Below are 23,916 nucleotides of genomic sequence, written 5' to 3'. Positions count from 1 at the left end.
AATCTCAAGTCTATTTAATTTGTATTTATATCCTTTAATAATTGAGAAGCTAAGACTTGGAAAGAGTAAGTTTTGGAGGGAGGGGCTAATCCAAGTCAAGTCCCTGCCCCCGAACTTTCTCTTCTGTGAAAAAAGACAAAATCCTTGAAAACAAAAGTAAAAGCTTAGATATGTTTTTTTTCTCCCATCGGTCAATTTTTAAAATAAAATTATAAAACAAGAGAAAGACAACAAGGGTCTAACGTTTATTTAAAAGTAGGATCGGCAGGTGAAAATAGATTTAAGTGAAATAAATTCCAATCAAAAACAGTAATTTTTTTTACTTTTCATTTGTTCTTGTTAAAAAAAAGACTCGCCAACATTAAATAATCCAAAAATCATCCGTCTGTAACAGAATAAATTACGGCTTTAATTTGGTTTTCATTTCACGACCTCATACGGCACCGACAGCGCCACCTTCAGACGACACAAAGCCTTTTCAGAGGAGATTGGAGATTCCAATAAGACATCTGAGAAAATATAAACTGCTCAAGTTTCCATAATAAATACTAAACTCACGGTAAAACGTGGAAAACCTGTGTGGCTTTTACTTTGACATGGACTTGGCAAAGAGAAGGCAGGAGGAAGCAGGGAGAAAACTATCTGGCTCTCCCGGCAGCGGAACCAAAGATGGAACGTCGAACAGATGTGGAGGCGAGAGGACATCACGACAGCAAAGGTTTCACATTTTAATAAGCTTTTATAAAAGTACCACACACACTTCTGGTTCCACTGGTCACACACAAACGTACAACTCAAAGCAATTTACACCATTAGGTTAGGTCATTTGGCACCAAAGTGGCTTTTTAAAAGTTCTTCTGAGAACATCTGCAAAGAACAAAGGATAATCTTAATTGCTACACAACTTAGATGCATTTTGTAGAGAACGTTTACCTCAGATGACTTGGAGGTCAACACAAGTTAAAGTCAGCATCTAGCGGGTATAAGCAGGTGAAAATGATGTAACAGAACCAGGAAGTTTCTCATCCAGCAAATAAAAACAGATCAAAGATGTTTTTGATGCAGTTTGAATTTTTTTTCCATTAAGAACTCAGATTTAGGAAAGAAAGAAAGTGGGCGTGGCCGATCAGGCTGCTTTAACTGACCAATCGGGTGGAGTTTCTTCTTTATTCTCTGTAACAGAATTAGTTTTTTCTTCCTGATGAAAGCAGATGAAACAGAATTTCTGTGGATTTTTTATGCATGATTTTAAAATCTTAAAGAAAAAAAAACATGTTAAAAGAAAATCAGATTTTCTGAAGCTAGATTTGAAGATTTGGTTTAAACAGAAAAAATCCATTAAAATATGGAAATAAATTCAACACACTTTTCACAGATAAAATACTTTGAGCCTTTTTTGGTTCACCTGTTTATTCCAGAACGTTTTAGAAGTTCTTACATTTTCCCCAAAATATAAATTTTTCGACTGAATATTTAAATGCTTTAATATAACAATTATTTGTTTCAAATTTTTGATTAAATTTAATTTTGGCTTAACAACAAAAACAAATAAAAGTCTTATGTTTTATTTGAACTTTTTCTGCTAATGTCAAACCGAAAACCTACCAGAACAGAGGCATTTTTAGTTTTTGTGCTTTTGAAATTTTCTGTACGTGTTTGAAATTTGGCGAGTTGTGTCAACAAGATGAAGTCAAACGCAGTAAAGCCACGTGGATTTAATCCTACTCCGTTTAATTTGACTAAACGACCTTTAGGTCCAGGAATCTGTGTTTTTAAGCAGACAGGAAGCAAAAGCCACAGTATTTCAGTTAAAGAAATAAACGTCGGGGTTTTGGTCGTTTACATCACACGATTGTTAGGCAGTGGTGATTTTAAAACGAGCGACTTCTCGGCAGCGACGGTGAACATTCAAACGACTCGAGACGCAGAACAAAAGCAGAACGTTTGTGGCATTTTGTTAAAAAAAAACTTCTTAAAGCCCGACTAAAAATAAAAACAGAATCAGAGCGGAGGCAAGAAGAACGGGGTGACTTCTCCAATCGAATCTGAATTTGTCGTACCCTGAACTCACTGTTCTCAGGTCAGTGGTTTGTACCGCAGATTACATCTTCATCAGGACTAAAGCTGACCTCTGATCAGGAGCGATCCCAGATTAAATAATCCCTTCACAGATTACAGACTTCACGAAGTGGTGATGAAGGAGCAGCTGAACTCGTATAAATCTGATTTATTTCATCAACTTCTTCTTTAGTTGATGGAACTTGTTGCTTGTTTTGTCGGCGTGAAAGCAAAACAAACACAAAACCTTAAAAAAATATCTCTGACTTGACAGAACGCCGTCTGCAGTCCTTTCACATCCTCCTCGCTGGGATTTGTATCTTTGGGGGGGGGGGCTCTCCAGGTGAAGAGTAAATGAGCTCTTCAGTCGGACCAGAACCAGCTTCAGTTCGTTCCGCGGCGATGTCTTTAGTCCTTTAAACAATCTAACATTCAGAAAAGTCCAGCCTCTCATTTATAAGCTCCTCCCTCTTCGGAAGGTCAGAGGTCAGTGGTTTTGTTCTCCAGGGCGGCAGCAACCTGTTGGAGGCGGAGCGTCAGCTGTTTGTTCTTGGCGGCCGGGTCTTCGTCCAGCGACTGGATGATCTGAGGAAGAGGAGGAAATGTTTAGAGTCTGGCTGCGTTTTAAACGTAAACAAACCTTTTAAAAATGAGTTTACGCTAAAAACAACGACTAATGTTTGAGGTTTTTCCCACGAGAGTCACAAACATCGCGGTTTCTCTGAAATACTGCTCAAAAAACGTTCAAACATGAAACTTTTAAAGAAAACTGAGGTTATAGGGCAGCAGTAGCTCAGGAGGTAGAGCGGGCTGTCCAGTAATCGGAAGGTTGCAGGTTCGATCCCGGCTCCAGACAGAGAATGCTGCTGTGGTGCCCTTGGGCAAGGCACTTATCCACCCTGCCTACTGGTGGTGGCGCCTGTGTTCGGCAGCCTCGTCTCTGTCAGTGAGCCCCAGGGCAGCTGTAGCTACATCGTAGCTCATCACCAACAAGATGTGAATGTGAAGTGTGTTGTGAAGCGCCTTGGGGGGTTGTAGAAGCCTAAGACCCAATCCCAACACTCGCACTTGCGCCCTTCATTTGCGCTTTCCCGGCCAGGGGTGCGAGTGCATAGGGTGTCCCAACTCTCAAATGCGGAAGTTGACCACGCCCCCACTGCACCCTTAATCTGCACTTCAAGTCCACAGTGATGCGGACCTCGGGCAAGGATATTACCCACAAGTCATTGCTGCGGGAGAAAAGGCTCAAGTTCCTTTTCTGAAAATATGTATTTTCTAATGAAATTGGTTCATTTTAGGACGATTAGTTGACACTCTGAATGTTTTAGACAAAGCAGCAATGAAGTTAAATTTACTTCAAATAATTTCTTTGTTGTTTGTTTGAAAGTTGTTAATAAAGGTTTTTGAAAAAAGTATCACAGCAACCCGCATCCCGGCATACGTTGCGATCGATGACGCAATGCTCCCTTGTCTCAATTCTGCAATTATTTGCACACTTGTGTCCTACGCACTTGAACCCTACTGTACACTTCCTCCAAGTGCACTTTGCTGAAGGCCGCAATGCGAGTATTGGGCCTAGGAAGGAGCCATACAAACACAAGCCATCTACGAAAGTCATAAACTGGAGTTTGAGGCCTCGATAAAAATTAAAGGTGTTTCTCAATGTCAAGGAACCTTGCCTTGATGTCTTGGCCCCGCCCCGGTTGCCTAGGAGATACGTCATCAGGAGCTGCCAAGACGTATTCCGATGTTCATGTTCTACCGAGGCGTGTGTTCCCCGTTTGTTAGCCGTTTAGCTAGCTGAGCAAGGATACACGGGAGGTGTCTTGTAGCCTAGCCTTGGTCAAAAATTACCCACAACACACCGCGGTATTTTCAAAAGGACGGCGGATCAGAAGCCGGCAGCTACTTCGGGCCAATTTACAAGTTTAAAAGTAAGTCAACTAATTTAAAATGTTTTTTTTTAGATCCAAAGAAGTTATCTATGGTTGGTTAGTAGCTTAGTAGTTGCAGCTTCGGTGGCTAGCGGGTAGTAACTCACTTATATATTTAATTTAATAAACATATACACAATTTAAAAAGTAAAAGTCTCGTTATATATTTATTTTGAAACTAATACGTATAAAATATAACGTTATCTCCCGTGTCACGTGACGTTACGTGACCGCCGTGGAAGCTGCGGTCACGTGATGCAAGTCTGTTCCATTTAACCGTTTTCTTTGACCAAGGAAGGACCGTGTCCTCGTAAGCAAGGCGTCTGGCTTTAAGACATCGCCTTGCAAGGCCAGGCGCCTTGACATTGAGAAACACCCTAAGTCTTATTTTTCCACCACAAAACAACCAAATGAAAGCCAGGGTGTGCTGCCACCTAGTGGCCGATTCTTTTTACCTAAATCTCAAGAAGACAATGTTTTATTCCAAACAAACCAGAAACACCAAATTATTTCCTTGGGACCTCTCTCCCCCTGAGCCTGAGATCAGCGGTCTCCTTTTCTTTCTCACTAGCTTCTCTTCATGCTGCTGTTTGTCGTTTATGTATGTTTTCAGGCTCCCTCGGCTTTTTGTGCAGTTTTTCATTGCTCCTGTGAAGTGCCTTGTGATTTTTATCTTAAAAGCTTTGGCAGTTCTAGAGGTGGGGCCACAGAGACATTGGCCCCTGCATAAATCTGACTGACCCCCTAAAGTGCTCCTGTCCTGTCACTCATCTGTCTTTTGAGCGATGAGGATGCAACTCCAAGTCCAACCACTAGTGGCACTAATGAGCCACACAGGACTAATACTCGACACCTTCATGGCCCCATTTAGGGGTTTCACATCTGGTACCGCTTGGCCCGCATTGCATTTATTGTTTTCATATCAACTTTCCCCTATCCCACCGGGAGGTTTTCCAGCTCTGGTGGTTCGGGACAACACGCACACTAAGATCGATTGGCTGGCTCAAATACCGTTAGGAGAGTCCTCGCTTGGTGGATACAATCAACCAGCAGGGGCTTCCTGCATGCTCAAGTCATTATCCTTCTGGATGCTGAGAAGTAAACGTCGCCTCTGACTGAAGCTGCGGCAGCCCCGTCTCTTTCTCACTGCTGTGAGGAGCACGCACACATGCTCATGGGTGCCTCTGTATGAGGGAGTCACCCTGGACTTTTCCGCGAATCTTTTGCCCCACCCACCTGCTCGGAGATTTTCCCATTCCTGAGGGTGCCAGGTCGATGCCACCCAACCTGGTTCACGTTGGCCCAGATAGATAACTGCCGATACTCGGCTTAAAAGGCACAAATAAACATTTCACCTTCTTCCTTCCTAGCTGGACGGCATTAAACCAATCCAAGTAATCCTAAACACCCTGCATACATAAGACAACCCCGTAAGCCAAGCTGGAACCAGTTACTCACGGCGTCGTAGTATTTGCTGGCGTACTGGTACAGATGATGTAAGGCCACCTGGGTGTTCAGCTTCTCTGTGTGTTGCTATAAAAGGTAAAAAACAGTAAGTCTGACATTAGCAATACAAATTCATGACACTATTATGAACTATTACCGTAAATCCTCTAATATTAGCCTGTATTTAATTAACTGCCGGGTATCATATTTTGGCCGGTGTCGGAGTCGGCGGAGGTGAATAATGGCCGGTTTTTTATTGTGGCCGGGTGGAATGTGGTAACAAGCAAGTACGGGGGGCGGTTGTGTCATCCGTCTTACTTGTGATTTGCCAGTGATAGACTGCGAGGGTAACTTTAACCGTGCGGAGACGAAGAGGAGGCGAAAATTTGATATCAAGTTCAAAGAGGACGTGCTGATTATGCTGCAGAACACTCTGGGGAGCAGTAGCAGGGGTTGTATGAACTAGTCACTAGTCGACTTCACCGCTCTATAGTGACTTGTTATGCCTGTCATCGACTAGTCGCTGTCACGTGATAATGACCGGCAAGATGCAGTCCACGGAAAAGACAGTAGCCTGCTGTCAGCAGGTGACAAGCTCCTGCACGTCGGGAGGCAACGCGCTGTGCCAGAGCGTCGGTACTGACACCCGCCGTAAAACGGACATTTAACCAAATTGTGACTTTTACCCTCTTGCAATTTAACATTCCCCTCACCCCCATCCTAACCTTAACCAGCTTGCACATGCAAAGTTCTGATTGTTGACGCGCTCCAGACATCTGCGTCCTGAGCACGGCCACAGTAACATTATCAAATCAGGTGTCGCCACCTCAAAAACTAATTTAACACGCGATCGTTCATGTCGGCTCATTTCCTTTTATGTTTTCTGTCTTTTATTCTTTTATTTGTGCCTGATGCGTTTTGCTGCTGTGGATCGGGGCGCATCACCTGTTTTGTCCTTGGTGACGCACCTAACTGATGTGGCCGGGAGCACTCCGCTGTTTTTGCGGTCGGTAGATCTTTTAGAACTGCAGTTCAAAGGTAACTCATAAGGTGAATATATATGAACCCAGGTAGCAGTTTTTCCTTTAGGATTGAGAGGAGATGCAGGAAGATAATAAACAGGCAGGACAGAAAAATAGTCAAATAAAAACAAGTTAGTTTTTGTACCTGGTGGTTGCAACAAACAGACACCATTGAAGATAATCAGATGTGAGGAACAGAAAATGAAATAATTATTTTAATGTTTAGAGCAGCAGGAACACTGAGAGGCTGCAGGCGCATCAGTGAGTTTGTGGCCGCTGCGCAGGGGGAGGGGGAGAGGGCTGAAGCAGAAACTACCGTTGTTAAAAGAAATGTTTAATTTTGAAAATGTGGGCGCAATTTTAATTGTCAAAAACTCCAGCGAACCATTAGTTCATTTTGCTCAAATAGAAATTGAGGCCTGCCTCTAATTCTGGTCCTCCTTCCAATAAAGGCCTGGAGCTTGATGAGCTTGAGTCAAATACAGGCCCGGGCCTGTATTAGAGGATTTACGGTATTTAAGAGTAGACTGTCCAAATTCACATCTGTTAACATCCAGTCTAACCGGTCACAGACGAACATGTCCTCATGAGCACGCAAACCCCTGAATTTGCAGCCACAGTTTGAAAAATGCACCACAAGGAGGCGTTGCCTGGCATACCGAGAGGGCAAAGCCACTAACAAATACACAGGCTTACAGCGGCATTGTGACATCATATGTTACCAGCTAACGTTCTAGGGTACCTCTTAGCCAATAGCGATGGCAGATTTAAATTCAAATGTAGTGCAGAGTTTTCATCTGAAGAGGGCGCAACACTGACAGTTTTAGGCAAAAAATTAAAATTTTAACTAAGAGAGCCAAATTATTGAATACACATGTGTTCAGCACGATTAGACAGTCATTTATAGTTTAACAGCAAAAAATGTTGATTTAGGGGTGACTTGCTCTTTAAAGTTACACAAATGCAGCTAAAAACACATTTTTAACAAACAGAAATGATAACAAAAGATCATTAGCTGAGGAACTGGAACAGAAAACAAATAAAAACAAATAACCTCTCGTCTATGCGCACATTCAAGCTAGCATTAGCGCCACAACACAGCTAGTCACTACAAGTTAGAAAAGTTTAACCCTCCCATGACCCCCCGATTGAAAACTACATAAATGACTTTAAAATCCTGAACTTAATGTTGACATTTAGTCAGAAAATGAATGCGTCTTTGTCAGTTTTAATAATGTCTAAAGAAAGAAAAACGGCATAAATCTGCCACAATGTCAAACCCGTTCCTGTGGGTTCAAATGCAGATTTTTTATTAACACACGTACCCGAGACACCTCAGCGAGGTGTGTGTTCATGTCCTGGTCGCTGACTGGAACCATCTGTCTGATGCCACTGTAGTAACTAGAGAAACAGTCTCAGTTATGGGTCAGCTGGTATCCACATATCTTTTAATAATACGCCGGTACAGAAGTTACTCACTCATCCACCATCTTCTTATAAGTAGAAATCTCTTTTGCATAGAGCAGCTTGTTGCTCGGAGACTCCTGCAGTCAGACAGAGGCAGACTTAAAGGCTGCATTCAAAAAGGTTCTTCTAGATTGAAAGTTTTCTGAACTCTCCTGATGTGTAAACGATCAGCAGCCATGTTTAAACATTCCCACGTTTATTCAAGCCTCTCTTCTGCTCACATTCCCAAACTCTCGGAAAGACGCCACACCCTTTTACTTCATCTCACAGGAGAAATTTGTCTGAGGAGCGTGTGGCATCTAACCTGGCCAGCCATGCCAAAGGGCCTGGTAATGCTCCCTTTCAAGTAACCCCACCCCCTGGGAACTCTAACTGAGCCAATCAGAGCTGAGCAGCGTACGTCACACACCGTGACGCTCAGTTTCTCAGGAACCATGAAGATGGCATCTGAAGCAGAGTTCGCTGCAGCTCTTTCCTCTGTTCTAAATGTCTTTAAAACCACAAGTGGAAGCGCTAAAAGCCTTTCTTCTAAAGAAAGATGTGTACCGTCACCAGACGTCATTTTTGGCTACAGCTAAAAACCTACAACCTCGCGTGATTCAGTCAGTATTTCCGCATTTTTTCTGATTGGTTGTGCAGAACAGTGCTGCTGGGTTTTTTGACTGGAACTAGGAAAAGCGACCACATTTCTCCAGTGCTGGATTCTCTTCACTGGCTCGCAGTCTCCTACCAGGCACTGTGTAAAATTCTGCTTTTTGCGTTGAAGTTTTTCTGAGGCCGTGCCCCCAACTACTTAGCGGAGCTCTAAATAAAGCACGTTCCCACAAGGTCATTACGGTCAGCTGACCAGAAACGTGCTTATCGTCCCTCGAACTCGATTTAAGACTCGTGGTGACCGGGCTTTTCAAGTCCTTGCACCCTCTCTCTGGAACCAGAACCACTCACCACCAAACAGTCCCCATCACTGGCAGTCTTTAAGAGCAGGTTGAAGACTCATTTTTATAGGATGGCTTTCTCCTAAAGCTCTTGGTTTCTGGTTTTTATTTTTTGTTCTTAGCTTTCTTTTAACTAATTCATTTTAATTTTCTTTTATCTAAACTTTATCTCATTGGCATTTTATTCTTCTCACAAATGTCTGTTCTTATTTAGTTTTTAATGTTTTTATGACTTGCTTCTTTTATCTTCGTTACTTTTCTTGTCCAGCACCCTGGGCCCCCTTTGAGGGTGGTGGAAAGCGCTAAATAAATAAAACTTGATTGATTGATTGGTTATTTTTGAGCTGGCTAGTCCCGCCACTCATGGTGCTCTCTGCCTCTGAGTGTCCAGACTCGTCCTCTGTGTAGAATAGACAACCGGGTGAGTCTGGAAGGCCAGGCATCTCATCTTTGAGATGATTTATGGCGTTCCCCAGGGCTGAGTACTCCAGTAATCCACCCGCTTCTTAAAAAACCGAGTCTCGACCCCTCTCTCCATAGCAGCTTCAGACCCATCTCTAAACTTCCGTTCATCTCCAAGATCTTGGAAAAGGTTGTGGCTAAACAACTCACAGCTGCTCTTGATGAACAGAACATCTATGATAGCTTCCAGTCAGGTTTTCGTAGAGCTCATTCTACTGAAACAGCTCTTCTTAGGGTCTCTAATGACCTTCTGACTCACAGTGATGCAGGGGACTGTTCTGTTCTGGTCCTGCTGGACCTGACTGCAGCCTTTGACACTGTTGACCATCACCTGCTACTGGAGAGGCTGAGAGACTGGGTAGGCCTATCAGGAACTGCTCTGGAGTGGTTCTCCTCTCATCTCTCTGAGCGCTCCTTTTCTGTGGCCGTCTCCAAGTTTAGGTCCTCCACCACCTCTCTTACCCATGGTGTCCCACAAGGTTCTGTGCTGGGGCCTCTGCTCTTCTTCCTCTATCTGCTTCCTCTTCAGCACATCCTGAGCTCCTTTAAAGGAATCTCCTACCATCTTTATGCAGATGACATCCAACTCTCCTTGGAGCCCTATGAGATGTCTAAGCTGCAGCTGTTACACACCTGCTTAGACTCTATCAAAACCTGGATGGCTGGGAGCTTTCTTCAGCTGAATGAAGACAAGACTGAGATCCTCATCTGTGCCCCAGACAAGCTGGTTCCCAAAGTCAGAGACTCTTGGTCAGCTTGCTTCCCACACCAAACCCTCCGTCAGGAATCTTGGCGTGACCTTTGACCCAGCTCTCACCCTGGATTCTCATGTAAGTTCTCTTGTTCGCTCTTCCTTCTTCCATCTCAGGAACATTGCTAAGCTGAGTCCCATTCTGTCCCGCTCTGAACTTGAGACAGTTCTCCACACCTTCATCTCCTCACGCTTAGACTACTGTAACTCTCTTTTCACGTGTCTGAGCAGAACCTCCCTGAACCGTCTACAGGTGGTTCAGAATGCCTGTGCTCGGCTTCTGACCAAGTCCTCCAAACACACCCACATCACCCCGCTTCTCCTCCAGCTTCACTGGCTGCCAGTCAACTTCAGGGTTCATTTCTAGATCCTGGTTCTGGTCTATAGGGCCTTACATGGACAAGCACCATCTTACATTGGTGATCTTCTCAGTCCCTACACCCCCAGAAGGTCCCTGAGGTCCAGTGACTAAAGCCCACTGGTTGTGCAGCACCACGCTAAAGGTCAAAGGTGACAGATCATTTGCTGCTGTGGCCCCCAGACTCTGGAACTCTCTCCCCCCGAGCCTGAGATCAGTGGACTCAGTGGTCTCCTTTAAAGTCACCTGTTCAGGCTTTGGTGTGACCTTCATCACCTCCCTCTCCTTGTTCTGCTCTTATTTTGCCTTTCCTGGGATCCACTGATTCCCCGTCTTTCACATTCATCTTCTCTCTCCCTTTCCTTGCATTTTTTTAATCACAATTTTTATTTATTTCTCAGTTTAAACATATTTTCTTAATCATTATTTTAAAAATCCTTTTTACATTTTAAATATTTTTGTGAAGTGCCTCATCTCACTAGCAGCCAGTCAAAGACACAGTTTGTTCAAATTATATGTGAAAAAAATCCCTAATGAACACATTTAAGAGTATTTTGGCACCAAAACGAGTGATTCCCAAATAGCTGGTCACTAAAACGTCACATATCAACCTGCTGGAGCCTAAAGCAGCCTGTCTGATGGTCTCTTGTGTGAACTGACTCTGCTGAGTTTGTGCTCCGTCTTGGTGCAGGCGTCCATGAAGGTCTGAGCGATGACGTGCAGCGAAGCGTCCACCACCTCCGTCACATGGACATCGAAGATGAAGTGAGGGTTTCTCAGGATGTTAACCCAGAACCTCAGAGGCAAACTGAGAGGAGATAAAGATCGGAAGCAAATGTTTTAGAAGCTGGTTCACTCTCCACTGGGTTTAAGACCTAAAAACATTAAATCACCAACTTGCAAACATTTGTCTTTGTCCTGCATGATGTTTGTTGTTTCGTCTGAATTCGTCTCATTCTTTAGACTTTAGAGTTCGTCCAAAAAAAAAAAAAGAAACTATTTTGTAAAAATGCTAAAAGGCGAGTTGAAGTTCGTATTCTCACCAAAACACGAAGCCAACAGGTTAAATTTAGGATTAAGCCACAGAGATAATCTATCAGGGATAAGAATCTAATCTCCTTGAGCCTGAACTCGGATTGAAACCACACGAGTCATGTTGGGCGAGGTGTCCTGAGTTAGCGGCAGTAATCTGGACATTTAGTTCCAGACTTTGCTGACGCACCGTTTCCTTCCTCCAGCCTTTCATCTCTTCCTCCACAGATCAGAACCGTCATCAATAACTCACAACAGCTGATGAATATGTCCACCCCGTTTCGGTGCGTGTTCCTGGTGATTGACAGATCCAGCTCAGAGCCGGTTAGAAAGCAGCGATCTCATCGTCCGTCATCGTTTAACACACCAATAACGGACGGCCAATTCAACCGGGCCTTGATGTGGTCGGCTGGCGCGTTGGCGAGACGAGGACATAATCACGCTCCGGTTGAGCGGATGAGACGTGAAACACGGCGGCAGCGGGATAATTACTTCTCTCAGCAGGTTGGATCTCCAGCTGAGGCTCAGAGACGCGGGCAGACGGCGAATCGCTCCAAGAATCAGGAAGTTTGATGTTTTTACTGAAACACATTTAAGCCCCCTTAAACTCAAAGGTTTAGTTTACATACAAACAAAAACCTGAGGAGTGAAACAATGCCGGTGACTCTTTTGGAGGGACAGCTGGGCTCACCGCCTCCAATCCATTTAAAATGAGCCCAGGCTAATTTACATATTTAGGTATTTGTACATGAATTTAAAGGCCCTTTAGGGATTAATTATAATCCTTTATTGGCTAATCTGTGCCCCTGTCCTTGGGAGGAGGGAAACAGTTAAAATGATACTGCCTAAGTTCCTCCATCGTCTTCTGTTTATTAGATTTTTTAGATCAAACATGGACAGTTTGCTTTTGGGGTTTTCTTGGCAAGATAAACGCCCGAGAGCCAGTAAAGAGGTGCTGCAAGGTCAATGAGGTCACGGCACACAGTCATTTGGAGCGGATTCGGCACAGACCGAGGGGCTCGGTGTGTTATCTTATTTATGTTTAATGGCAGACGTGCGGACTATTTCAGTGATCGTTTCTTTTCATCTTGTGTGGATTCAGTTCTGTGTTTAGATTTGGCGTTTTTGCAGACGGGGCGGTTTGTGTTACAGAACTGTAAGTGAAGATTTCTGCAGAAACCAGCAAATAAAGACATGAAACGTCTTTTCATCAAAGTCCTGAATCAACTTCAATCAGAGGAAGTAAGCAGAACTTCAAAGACTCTTCTGCTCCTCAGAAGATATTTTAGGATTCCTGTGAATAAGAATCTTCACAAACAGACCAGAACGTATCCGTAAACAGAAAACCTTCCAGGAACTTTAATGAGTGTGATCTCAGAAGGCTAGATGAATTTTACATTTGGTCACTTTGATGAGAGTTTTAAGGTAAAACAAACTAAAGTTGTTGTTTTTAAACAGGTTGATCTGCGGAAATATTGGCTACAAATCTTTTAAATGATTCTGAAATAACATCCCATCGTTCCCTGAAGGCGTTTCACCTGCTGCTGTTCACCCGGGACTTTTCTGGTTAAATTCAGACGTCCCACAGGGTTCAGTTCTCGGCTCCCTTTGGTTTTATTTCCTTCCATCAGTTTGTTGTGGATGAATCTGCATTGATGGAAGTTTAAGGAGAGACGATGGCTGGTAAAGTCGGCCTAGAGCTAGTTAAAGGTGATCTGTTAGCACCCAGCTACTTTAGCTAAACATCTGTAAAAGTGAGCGGGCTGGAGCCGATTAGCTGTGGCGGCCATCTTGAACCAATTTCATCCTAATATCCTGATGCGAGCAACTTGGAGCTAATAACACGAGGTTTCTGCCTCCAGCGGATGGAGTCAAACTCATCTATAAACTCTGAGTTTGTACCTGTTGGTCTTCCAGATGTGAAGCGTCTCTTCATCCACATTGTCGTGTCTCTGCGCCTGCTCATCCAGAAAGTCAAAGAAGTATTTGACGGCAGGAGGAACGATGGAACTCGAGCACAAAACGCTGCGGAAGAAATCATCCACAAACTGCTGCAACGTGCCCTGAAAAACACAGACGACATGTTTCCAGTGAGCAGGAAGAGCACAGAGGACGACTGAGGAGGACAGGAGCATGGAGGGGGACGGAGGAGAACAGAGGAGAACAGAAGGGGACAGAGGAGCATGGAGGGGGATGGAGGAGGACGGAGGAGAACAGAGGGGGACAGAGGAGCATGGAGGGGGACGAAGGAGAACAGAGGAGAACAGAGGGGGACAGAGGAGCATGGAGGGGGATGGAGGAGGACGGAGGAGAACAGAGGGGGACAGAGGAGAATGGAGGGGGATGGAGGAGGACGGAGGAGAACAGAGGGGGAGAAAGGAGTATGGAGGGGGACAGAGGAGCATGGAGGGGGACGGAGGAGGAGAGAGGAGGACAGAGGAGCACAGAGGGGGACAGAGGAGCATGGAGGGGGACGAAGGAGGAAAGAGGAGAACAGAGGAGGATGGAGGAGGACAGAGGAGCACAGAGGACAGAGGAGCATGGAGGGGGAAGGAGGAGGAATGATAAGCACAGAGGAGGACGGAGGAAGACAGAGGAGCATGGAGGAGGACAGAGGAGCATGTAGGGGGACGGAGGAGGACAGAGGAGCATGTAGGGGGACGGAGGAGGATGGAGGAGGACAGAGGGGGAGAGAGGAGCATGGAGGGGGACAGAGGAGGACGGAGGGAGAACAGAGGGGGACAGAGGAGCATGGAGGGGGACAGAGGAGGACAGAGGGAGAACAGAGGGGGACAGAGGAGCACGGAGGGGGATGGAGGAGCAAGGAGGGGGACGGAGGAGGACAGAGGGGGACAGAGGCGCATGGAGGGGGACGGAGGAGGACAGAGGAGCACGGAGGAGGACAAAGGAGGACAGACGAGCACAGAGGGGGACAGAGGAGCATGTAGTGGGACGAAGGAGGAAAGAGGAGAACAGAGGAGGATGGAGGAGGACAGAGAAGCACAGAGGACAGAGGAGCATGGAGGGGGAAGGAGGAGGAATGATGAGCACAGAGGACGGAGGAGGACAGAGGAGAACAGAGGAGGATGGAGGAGGACAGAGAAGCACAGAGGACAGAGGAGCATGTAGGGGGACGGAGGAGGACAGAGGAGCATGGAGGGGGAGGAGGAGGAATGATGAGCACAGAGGACGGAGGAGGACAGAGGAGAACAGAGGAGGATGGAGGAGGACAGAGAAGCACAGAGGACAGAGGAGCATGTAGGGGGACGGAGGAGGACAGAGGAGCATGGAGGGGGAGGAGGACGGTCTTGACCTTAACGGACAGCAGTCGGGTCAGGTAGATCTCCGTGATGGCTTTGGTCATGGCCTTGTCCTTCATGCTGCCTCTCTTGGACTTCCCCTCATCAATTTCATCTGTCGGCCTGACCAGGTGGAAGGTGTTGTCGTCCTCCAGAAGAGCGTTTTCTGTTTCAGACATGAGGTCATCAGCCATTATCGAGATAAGCAGCTCGGGTCACAGGAAATAGATAAAAAGGACATCTCCATAAAGAATTTATGATTAAGAAGATTTTCAGATACGTCGGTCGCCAAACGGAGGTTTCAGGAGGTAAAGGAGGGACGTACGCTCGTCGTGGAGGTCCTGGTGTTGGTGGAAGGGGTGTGTGTGCAAAACCTTGGACAGGATCAACGTGGCGTTGTCCCGGACCTGCAACACCAAACTCATCATTAGTGCACAGTTCTGCCTCTGATGTCATTAGGTTCCTTAAAGGTCTGCAGAGTTCTGGTTCCTGTTGGGTCTCCAGAGGCACGACACTTTACTGCTCTTCAGCTTCTGCTGGTTTCTGAGCAACCGGAAAGATCTCCAGCTCCGGAAAAGGAGCACAGCTGATTAAAAGCATCAGGGCTGTGGAGGATCAACCTGCAGACTAGAACCTGTTCTGCTCCAGAACCCGTTTCACGTTATTCATTCTAACTCTGAGGTCATCTGTGATGGAAAGGGTCTTCCTGAGAAGCCCAGATGATGGTCTGGACCTTCTGAGGAGGGTTGGACTCACGTTGTAATGGGCCAGAGTGTTGAATCTCTTCCAGCGCCCCTCCTTCTGGGATGTCAAGTCCAGGTCGGACAGGATCTGACCCGTGGAGCCGGGTCGCCACTCTGCGGGCGGAGGAGGAACAGAGCTTTAACCGAGTCAGGAAACAGTTCTAGGTCGTCTCTAATGATGACCTACGGCAACATCAAGGACAAATGAGAGCAGCTTTGAGAACTACCGAGGGCGACGCTCTCCACTTTGGGCCTCTGCGAGTACGGCAGGTTCCGGTACACCTGGTCGATGATCTTCTCCTTCACCTGGAAGACAGAACTACGGTCACACCTGCAGCAGCTGCGGACAACTGGGACAGAACATTAGGCCCGTTACGCCCTGGGGGTGTAACAGAATATCGGTGTGAAGCTCCGGTCTTTCCTCAGACTTCATCCCTCGTCTCAACTCCGTGTTTTTTTTCAACGCCGCCGTAGTCAGCTGATGCGTTTCAGACGAGGGAGGAAATCAGCACAGCTTTGACTTGAAGCCACTTCCTGTGTGACGCGAACACACCTTTGATGAGAGGAGGAGGAACTCACCTGGGTGATGCTGTCACAGTTCAGCACTTTGACTAGTGTGGCGTCTGGCCCCTCCCCGTGCACCAGCACCTGCAGAGTCTGACAGGATGATAAAAATAATCTCTCACAATCACTTTAATCCCAATCAAGACACTTCAGCTCCTTCAAGTTTCTGAGTTTCCTCTGCAGCTGTCGGAGAAGCTAAACGGCTCATCAGCAGCTCGGTGCGTTTAAAGCGCTCATGTCAGACGGCGCCGGCATTGTTCTGCTCGTCTCGGAGTGAACGGAGGCCACTTCAGCCTTCCCTGTGAGACAGAATCCAGCCCAGCTTTCCTCGGGAGCAGAACTAATGGAAATTATACTACATGATGCAAAAACGTGCAAGGGATTGCAGGAATAAGCAGCTCAGAAGATCCGCACAGAGAAGCTTTCAGCAGCTGTGAAATCAACAGAAATGGAAGGTGTTGTTGCTAAAGAGCGTCGGAGCAGAGAAGCCGTCAGACGGGCCGGGAGCGTCGATTACATCCTAACATTAGTACAGCGGCACCAGGAGGAGGATCGCCTTTTAGCTGATTCAGTTTATTTCCAGGAAATGAACTAAAATAAAGCTAAAAGGACACATTTAACCACAGAGGCTTTAAAATCACACACGACCAGTTCTCCATCAGGTGAGCTCCTCACAGAGACGCTGGTGACAGGCTAGCGTTCACGCTGGACGAGGGTCCAAACATCTTGCTATGTCCAGAAATGGTCGGTTTTCCGCTCCATATTGAGCTACATGCCACCGGTCATCTGCAGACATACGTCCCATCCCCTACGGTGGAGTTTACACTCCATCTTCCTACAGGCCCAGAAGGATTCTGCAACCTTGTTGACATTTCAGGAGAACACGTCGTCAGCCTGTGTTCCCAAACAAAGCCTTCTCCGATAACACCGCAGGAGTGCCCACTCTCTCAATAAAGTCAACGTTTTCACAAAATGAAATTAACAAACGTTATATGAATAATAATGTTTCATTAATCTGTGCTTGAATTACTGGAATGAAATGAAGTATTGCATTGATTTATATATATGGTAATCAGTAATGTTTGATATGACAAGGCAGTCGTCACCCGCACCCAGCCACAAGGACACGTTAAAGTTAAGTTAAACTCATGACACATGGATATGTCTTTACCCCAGATCAGAGCATCCGGTATCTCATGAAAGCGTGATGTATGAGGTTGTCTTGGTAAAATCCCTTAACATGGCGCGCTCCGATTGGACAAGAATTCATAACATGAGAATATTAAAACAGAATCACTCCGGTGGTTCAGAGTCGCATTCCAGCTTTCCATCATTCAGCATTTCAGTTCTAGAGAACGCTTTGGAACGTCGGTCCGGAGCGACAGCTCCTTAACCCCGAGCATTTTTGGCTAAAAGCTGCCTACTGCTGACACAGCAAACGTTCCTGCAGAACAAGAATGATATTGTTCCGACTCCTTAAGGGTCCTCCGAGACGCAAACTGTTCCATCCTTCTGTTGTGGCCCGGGACGTCTCTGGACTGGAGTGTCGTTGTTACGGTATTCTGCAGCCCTCGGTGCCAGAGGTCATCCGACCTCTCTGACCTTCGGATCCATGAAGAGGGTCTCCAAGAAAGGGTGAAGTAGACACGCAGATAGCGTCTGATGCCTTTTTGATAATAATTAATTCCGTAGCTTAACGCAAACCACATTCTTTTACACCCAGAACTCAGCTTTCCTAGATACGGAAGTTCTGATAACATCATTCACACATAGGCACCATATACCACATCTCCTCCATCTAGATCCATCCATCACGGTGAATATTAGTTAACTTGTCATGTTTTAATTTTTTGGAAAATAAATTCTACTTTTATAAACCCGAGTCTTTCCTTGAATCAAGACAAAGTGTTTACAATCCCTGAATAAATAAAAGAATCCTAGAATCTTCTGATGAAACATCCAAAGACCCAGCAGGCTGATGTTCTATATTTATATAGAGCAGGGGAGTCAAATATGCGGCCCGCGGGCCGGATCCGGCCCACAAGCGGGTTAAATCTGGCCCGCGAGATGGTTGTGTAAACTTTATTTTCATACTTTACAATGTAGAGTGAAAATAAACTTATCTTTGTGAGCAAGTTTCCTCTGTAATGAGTATAAATGCAACAAAGCTGCGCTCAAGGCTCACACAAGAACTTGAATCACATCCTGAAGTTGGCCGCCACTCGGGATGTGATTCAAGTTCTGATATTGATGTGATCTGTAAGCTCTGAATCACTAAGGAATGTTATATTTATTTATTGATTGATTATTTATTTTTTTCACATTTTCAAGTACACTTCAGGTGTTGTCCTTGTACTATTTTGGATACACTGTCCTCAGGCTCCAGCTTTGTTTTATATTGATTGTATTAAAACAAAGAAAACAATCTGAAGTTGTTTTTAATTTACCGGTCTGGCCCACTTGGGACTAGATTTCTCCCAATGTGGCCCCTGAGCTAAAATGAGTTTGACACCCCTGATATAGAGTATCACAGCTTATTGGTCATAGGTAAAGGTAATATATGAAGCTCTTAAAGACTACATTTACCAACTCTACAGTCTCAAAATGTTCACCGTCGGCTCTCGTTCATGCTCCGTTTTCTCTGGAGGTCAAATGTCAAAGATCTTTACAGCTGAAAGAGAAGTTTAAAGTTTCTGAGGAAAACAGACGTTTGGGATCGAGTTCAGACAAAAACACGGAAGTTAGTTTTAATCCACATCTCCAGAACAGAACTGTGTATGTGTCTGTATGTATGTACGTGTGTGTGTGTGTGTGTGTGTGTGTGTGTGTGTCTGTGCGTGTGTGTGTGTATGTGTCTGTATGTATGTGCGTGCGTGTGTGTGTGTCTGTATGTATGTACGTGTGTGTGTGTGTGTGTGTGTGTGTGTGTGTGTGTCTGTGTGTGTGTGTGTGTGTGTGTGTGTCTGTGCGTGTGTGTATGTGTCTGTGCGTGTGTGTGTGTATGTGTCTGTATGTATGTGCGTGCGTGTGTGTGTGTGTGTCTGTATGTGTGTGTGTGTGTGTGTGTATGTGTGTGTGTGTGTGTGTGTGTGTGTGTCTGTATGTATGTACGTGTGTATGTGTGTCTGTATGTGTGTGTGTGTGTGTGTGTGTGTGTGTGTGTCTGTATGTGTGTGTGTGTGTGTGTGTGTCTGTGCGTGTGTATGTGTCTGTGCGTGTGTGTGTGTATGTGTCTGTATGTGTGTGCGTGCGTGTGTGTGTGTATGTGTCTGTATGTATGTGCGTGTGTGTGTGTGTGTGTCTGTGCATGTGTGTGTGTGTGTGTGTGTATGTGTGTGTGTGTGTGTGTGTGTGTGTGTGTGTCTGTGCGTGTGTGTGTGTGTGTGTATGTGTGTGTGTGTGTGTATGTGTCTGTATGTGTGAGTGTATGTGTCTGTATGTGTGTGTGTGTGTGTGTGTGTGTGTGTGTATGTGTGTGTGTGTCTGTGCGTGTGTGTGTGTGTGTGTATGTGTCTGTATGTATGTGCGTGCGTGTGTGTGTCTGTGCGTGTGTGTGTGTATGTGTCTGTATGTGTGTGTGTGTGTGTGTGTGTGTGTCTGTGCGTGTGTGTGTGTATGTGTCTGTATGTATGTGCGTGTGTGTGTGTCTGTATGTATGTACGTGTGTGTGTGTGTGTGTGTGTGTATGTGTCTGTATGTATGTGCGTGTGCGTGTGTGTGTGTCTGTGCATGTGTGTGTGTGTGTGTGTGTGTGTGTGTGTGTGTGTGTGTCTGTGCGTGTGTGTGTGTCCACTAACCAGTACGGAGTACTCCACATCGTCTCCCAGCAGCCCCGTGTCGTTGAGAGTGTACTTGGCTTTCTTCAGCTTGGCGTCCACCGGACCTTTCTCCACTTGGTGCTTCAAGGCCTTAAAGAGTTTGTATAAAGGTTCTCCAGCCGTGTCCTAGAACACGGAACCCAAACACAACGGCCTTTAGATCCATCACAGCAGAAGCAAGAGAGTCCACATCAGCAGTTTAGCTAATGTAACAATACCAAACCAGCCTCGGCGTTTCCAAACGGCTTCTGTTGGCTTCCTCTCTCCAGAACAGCAAACCTCAAATCTGAGGAACCATCTGTCTATTATCACCTTTTGTTATCATTTCTGTCTCTGGAGCTGCAAAGTTTAGTTTTAACTTAAATACATCCTAAACAACAACAAGAGCAGCAAGAGCTTATTTCCATATGTTTCCGAGTTTTATGGATAATAAATTCCTGCAGCTCCTTTACATCAGAGGTTTTCACATCATGTTGTCAGAATTTGGTCCGTGATGGACAGACGTAAACAAGATTGAATAAAAAATGTCTCAGAAATCCTCTGAAGACGGTCTGATCCCTGCGGCTAGCAAACCAGGCTTTAGACCTAAATACTAGCTCTTATTGAACAGATGAAACACAAATCAGGATCTTGTTAGTTTTAAGTAAAATGTATTCAGATGGTCATAAAAGCTAAATTTAGATAATTTTATTATACATAAAACCACAAAACTCACGTATAAATGACATCAGAAGATCAAAGTACTGACCTCATGTGAGACATGAACAGAAAAAAAGATTCTGAACCTAAACTTGTGAAACATCTTGTTCATAACTGCTCAACACTGAGGATGCTTACAGAGAAACGTCTCGTCTTCAACAGAAAGTTTTCCAAGAGTTTGTTATAAATAAGAGAAGAAGAGGGAAGGAAAAATTGATCAAATCAAATAAAAAAGAGAAAATGAAGTGAAATAATCTGTTTTACCCGGAGGAACTGATACAAGCAGATGGACATCCAGTTACAGAGCATCCTCTCCACTACCGTCTCTGACCTACACACACACACACACACACACACACACACACACACACACACACACACACACACACACACACACACACACACACACACACACACACACACACACACACACACACACACACACACACACACACACACACACACACACACACACACAAGAAACATTAGATCCATGCAGACTTTACTCATACTTTAATAGATCTGCAGTGGTCTCTAGTAGAAACAATGCCTTGTAAGTCGTTCTGAGGAAAAAAAGCTCTGGTGCGCTGGGTCGAGCCTGGAGGTCAGGTATCCGAGAAAGACAGGATCTGGAGTCTTACTTCCTGATATGTGGACATCTCTCCTCTGATTGGCTAACAGCAACACGACTACCACTGACTGTTTGCTCTGTAACGTTGATGTTTTATCTCTACAAATAACACAAGCCTGGAGGAGTTCTGCTGTGTGGTGGAGTTGCTAATGCTAACAGTTAGCTTCTACTAGCAGAGACATTCTCTGCTGTTTCCTGGACGCTAAACCAACAACAGCCTTCCCCGTCGTGAGTCCAGATGGGTGAGTCCATGAATGTTTACCATGTTTGGGGCGACGGTGGCACAGGAGTTAAGTGCTCGCCCCGTAATTGGAAGGTTGCTGGTTCGAGCCCCGCTCAGTCTGTCGCTGTCATTTCCGTGGGCAAGACACTTAACCCACGTTGCCTGCTGGTGGTGGTCGGAGGGATCGGTGGCGCCAGTGCTCGGCAGCCTCGCCTCTGTCAGTGCGCCCCAGGGCAGCTGTGGCTACATCGTAGCTCATCACCACCAGTGTGTGAATGTGTGTGTGAATGGGTGAATGACTGATTGTGTTGTAAAGCGCTTTGAGGGGTTCCAGGACTCTAGAAGGCGCTATATCATATACAGGCCATTTACCATTTTAAGTGACAGTGTGACATAGATCCGTCAGGATTTTCTAATCCTAGACTTTCACCATCTGTTTTCTATCAGAAGCTAATGCTGGAGATAGGTGTAGGAGACTATTTTCATGCTCAGCCTGCAAGAAACACTCAGTGACCCGTTAGAATCAGAAATAATGCTTTTTCAGTAAAGTTGACCTCCTCAGACTTCCTCTAGGAAGCAGGAAGAACTCACTCAGTAATGTTAGGAAAGGAAGAAGTCAAATAGCTTTTTCCTAAATCAACCAACAGTTTTCATAAAAAAGAAAAACTCGTTTGTGCAGAACGACTGATGAGAGGAGGAAGGATTAACTTTGGGGTTTTCCCCCAGGACTTGTCCTCACCTCCTGAGCATCAGTTTGGGGTTTTTATTCTGAACGTGTTCGTCCATCAGATCCAGCAGCAGCGTCCTCATGATGTCCGTGTAATACTCCAGTTTCCCGTGCAGCGCCACCGTCAGCAGGGAGGCAAAGTACCCCCGAGAGCGGGCGTTGAAGTCTGAACGGCTCTCCAGCGTACGGATGAACTGGGAAAGAACAGAAACACGTTCCTGTGGTTAAAAAAGTTCATGATTCATCTGAATTTGTGTAGTTTATGAACTCGATAACAAATGTTTTACAGGGAGTGCAGAATTATTAGGCAAGTTGTATTTTTGAGGAATAATTTTATTATTGAACAACAACCATGTTCTCAATGAACCCAAAAAACTCATTAATATCAAAGCTGAATGTTTTTGGAAGTAGTTTTTAGTTTTAGCTATTTTAGGGGGATATCTGTGTGTGCAGGTGACTATTACTGTGCATAATTATTAGGCAACTTAACAAAAAACAAATATATACCCATTTCAATTATTTATTTTTGCCAGTGAAACCAATATAACATCTCCACATTCCCAAATATACATTTCTGACATTCAAAAACAATACAAAAACAAATCAGCGACCAATATAGCCACCTTTCTTTGCAAGGACACTCAAAAGCCTGCCATCCATGGATTCTGTCAGTGTTCTGATCTGTTCACCATCAACATTGCGTGCAGCAGCAACCACAGCCTCCCAGACACGGTTCAGAGAGGTGTACTGTTTTCCCTCCTTGTAAATCTCACATTTGATGATGGACCACAGGTTCTCAATGGGGTTCAGATCAGGTGAACAAGGAGGCCATGTCATTAGTTTTTCTTCTTTTATACCCTTTCTTGCCAGCCACGCTGTGGAGTACTTGGACGCGTGTGATGGAGCATTGTCCTGCATGAAAATCATGTTTTTCTTGAAGGATGCAGACTTCTTCCTGTACCACTGCTTGAAGAAGGTGTCTTCCAGAAACTGGCAGTAGGACTGGGAGTTGAGCTCGACTCCATCCTCAACCCGAAAAGGCCCCACAAGCTTATCTTTGATGATACCAGCCCAAACCAGTACTCCACCTCCACCTTGCTGGCGTCTGAGTCGGACTGGAGCTCTCTGCCCTTTACCAATCCAGCCACGGGCCCATCCATCTGGCCCATCAAGACTCACTCTCATTTCATCAGTCCATAAAACCTTAGAAAAACCAGTCTTGAGGTATTTCTTGGCCCAGTCTTGACGTTTCAGCGTGTGTGTCTTGTTCAGTGGTGGTCGTCTTTCAGCCTTTCTTACCTTGGCCATGTCCCTGAGTATTGTGTTGCACACCTTGTGCTTTTGGGCACTCCAGTGATGTTGCAGCTCTGAAATATGGCCAAACTGGTGGCAAGTGGCATCTTGGCAGCTGCACGCTTGACTTTTCTCAGTTCATGGGCAGTTATTTTGCGCCTTGGTTTGTCCACATGCTTCTTGCGACCCTGTTGACTATTTTGAATGAAACGCTTGATTGTTCGATGATCACGCTTCAGAAGCTTTGCAATTTTAAGACTGCTGCATCCCTCTGCAAGATATCTCACTATTTTTGACCTTTCTATGCCTGTCAATTCCTTCTTTTGACCCATTTTGCCAAAGGAAAGGAAGTTGCCTAATAATTATGCACACCTGATATAGGGTGTTGATGTCATTAGACCACACCCCTTCTCATTACAGAGATGCACATCACCTAATATGCTTAACTGGTAGT

At 45.3% G+C, this 23,916-nt stretch overlaps 1 protein-coding gene across 9 annotated transcripts in view; it reads right to left on the bottom strand.

The window, feature by feature from the left end:
- Window positions 1-2,379: 2,379 nt before the first annotated feature.
- LOC107387024 (plexin-B2) overlaps window positions 2,380-23,916 on the bottom strand; it is a 246,448-nt gene continuing 224,911 nt past the window's right edge. For all 9 annotated transcript variants that reach the window (XM_070545758.1, XM_070545793.1, XM_070545680.1 and 6 more), the window contains 14 exons: window positions 22,182-22,363; window positions 20,853-20,919; window positions 19,869-20,015; window positions 16,087-16,164; window positions 15,735-15,813; window positions 15,521-15,621; window positions 15,090-15,171; window positions 14,779-14,930; window positions 13,368-13,528; window positions 11,094-11,241; window positions 7,940-8,004; window positions 7,786-7,861; window positions 5,451-5,525; window positions 2,380-2,643 (listed from right to left, as the gene is read on the bottom strand). In XM_070545758.1, coding sequence (XP_070401859.1) covers window positions 2,539-2,643; window positions 5,451-5,525; window positions 7,786-7,861; window positions 7,940-8,004; window positions 11,094-11,241; window positions 13,368-13,528; window positions 14,779-14,930; window positions 15,090-15,171; window positions 15,521-15,621; window positions 15,735-15,813; window positions 16,087-16,164; window positions 19,869-20,015; window positions 20,853-20,919; window positions 22,182-22,363 — 1,518 coding nt within the window. In that variant the 3' untranslated portion in view covers window positions 2,380-2,538. The remainder of the gene's footprint in view (window positions 2,644-5,450; window positions 5,526-7,785; window positions 7,862-7,939; window positions 8,005-11,093; window positions 11,242-13,367; window positions 13,529-14,778; window positions 14,931-15,089; window positions 15,172-15,520; window positions 15,622-15,734; window positions 15,814-16,086; window positions 16,165-19,868; window positions 20,016-20,852; window positions 20,920-22,181; window positions 22,364-23,916) is intronic.

Source organism: Nothobranchius furzeri, chromosome 1, assembly GCF_043380555.1.
Source record: "Nothobranchius furzeri strain GRZ-AD chromosome 1, NfurGRZ-RIMD1, whole genome shotgun sequence".
In the NCBI taxonomy this organism is placed as follows: Eukaryota; Metazoa; Chordata; class Actinopteri; order Cyprinodontiformes; family Nothobranchiidae; genus Nothobranchius; species Nothobranchius furzeri.
This window is presented reverse-complemented; position numbering and strand designations above follow the sequence as displayed.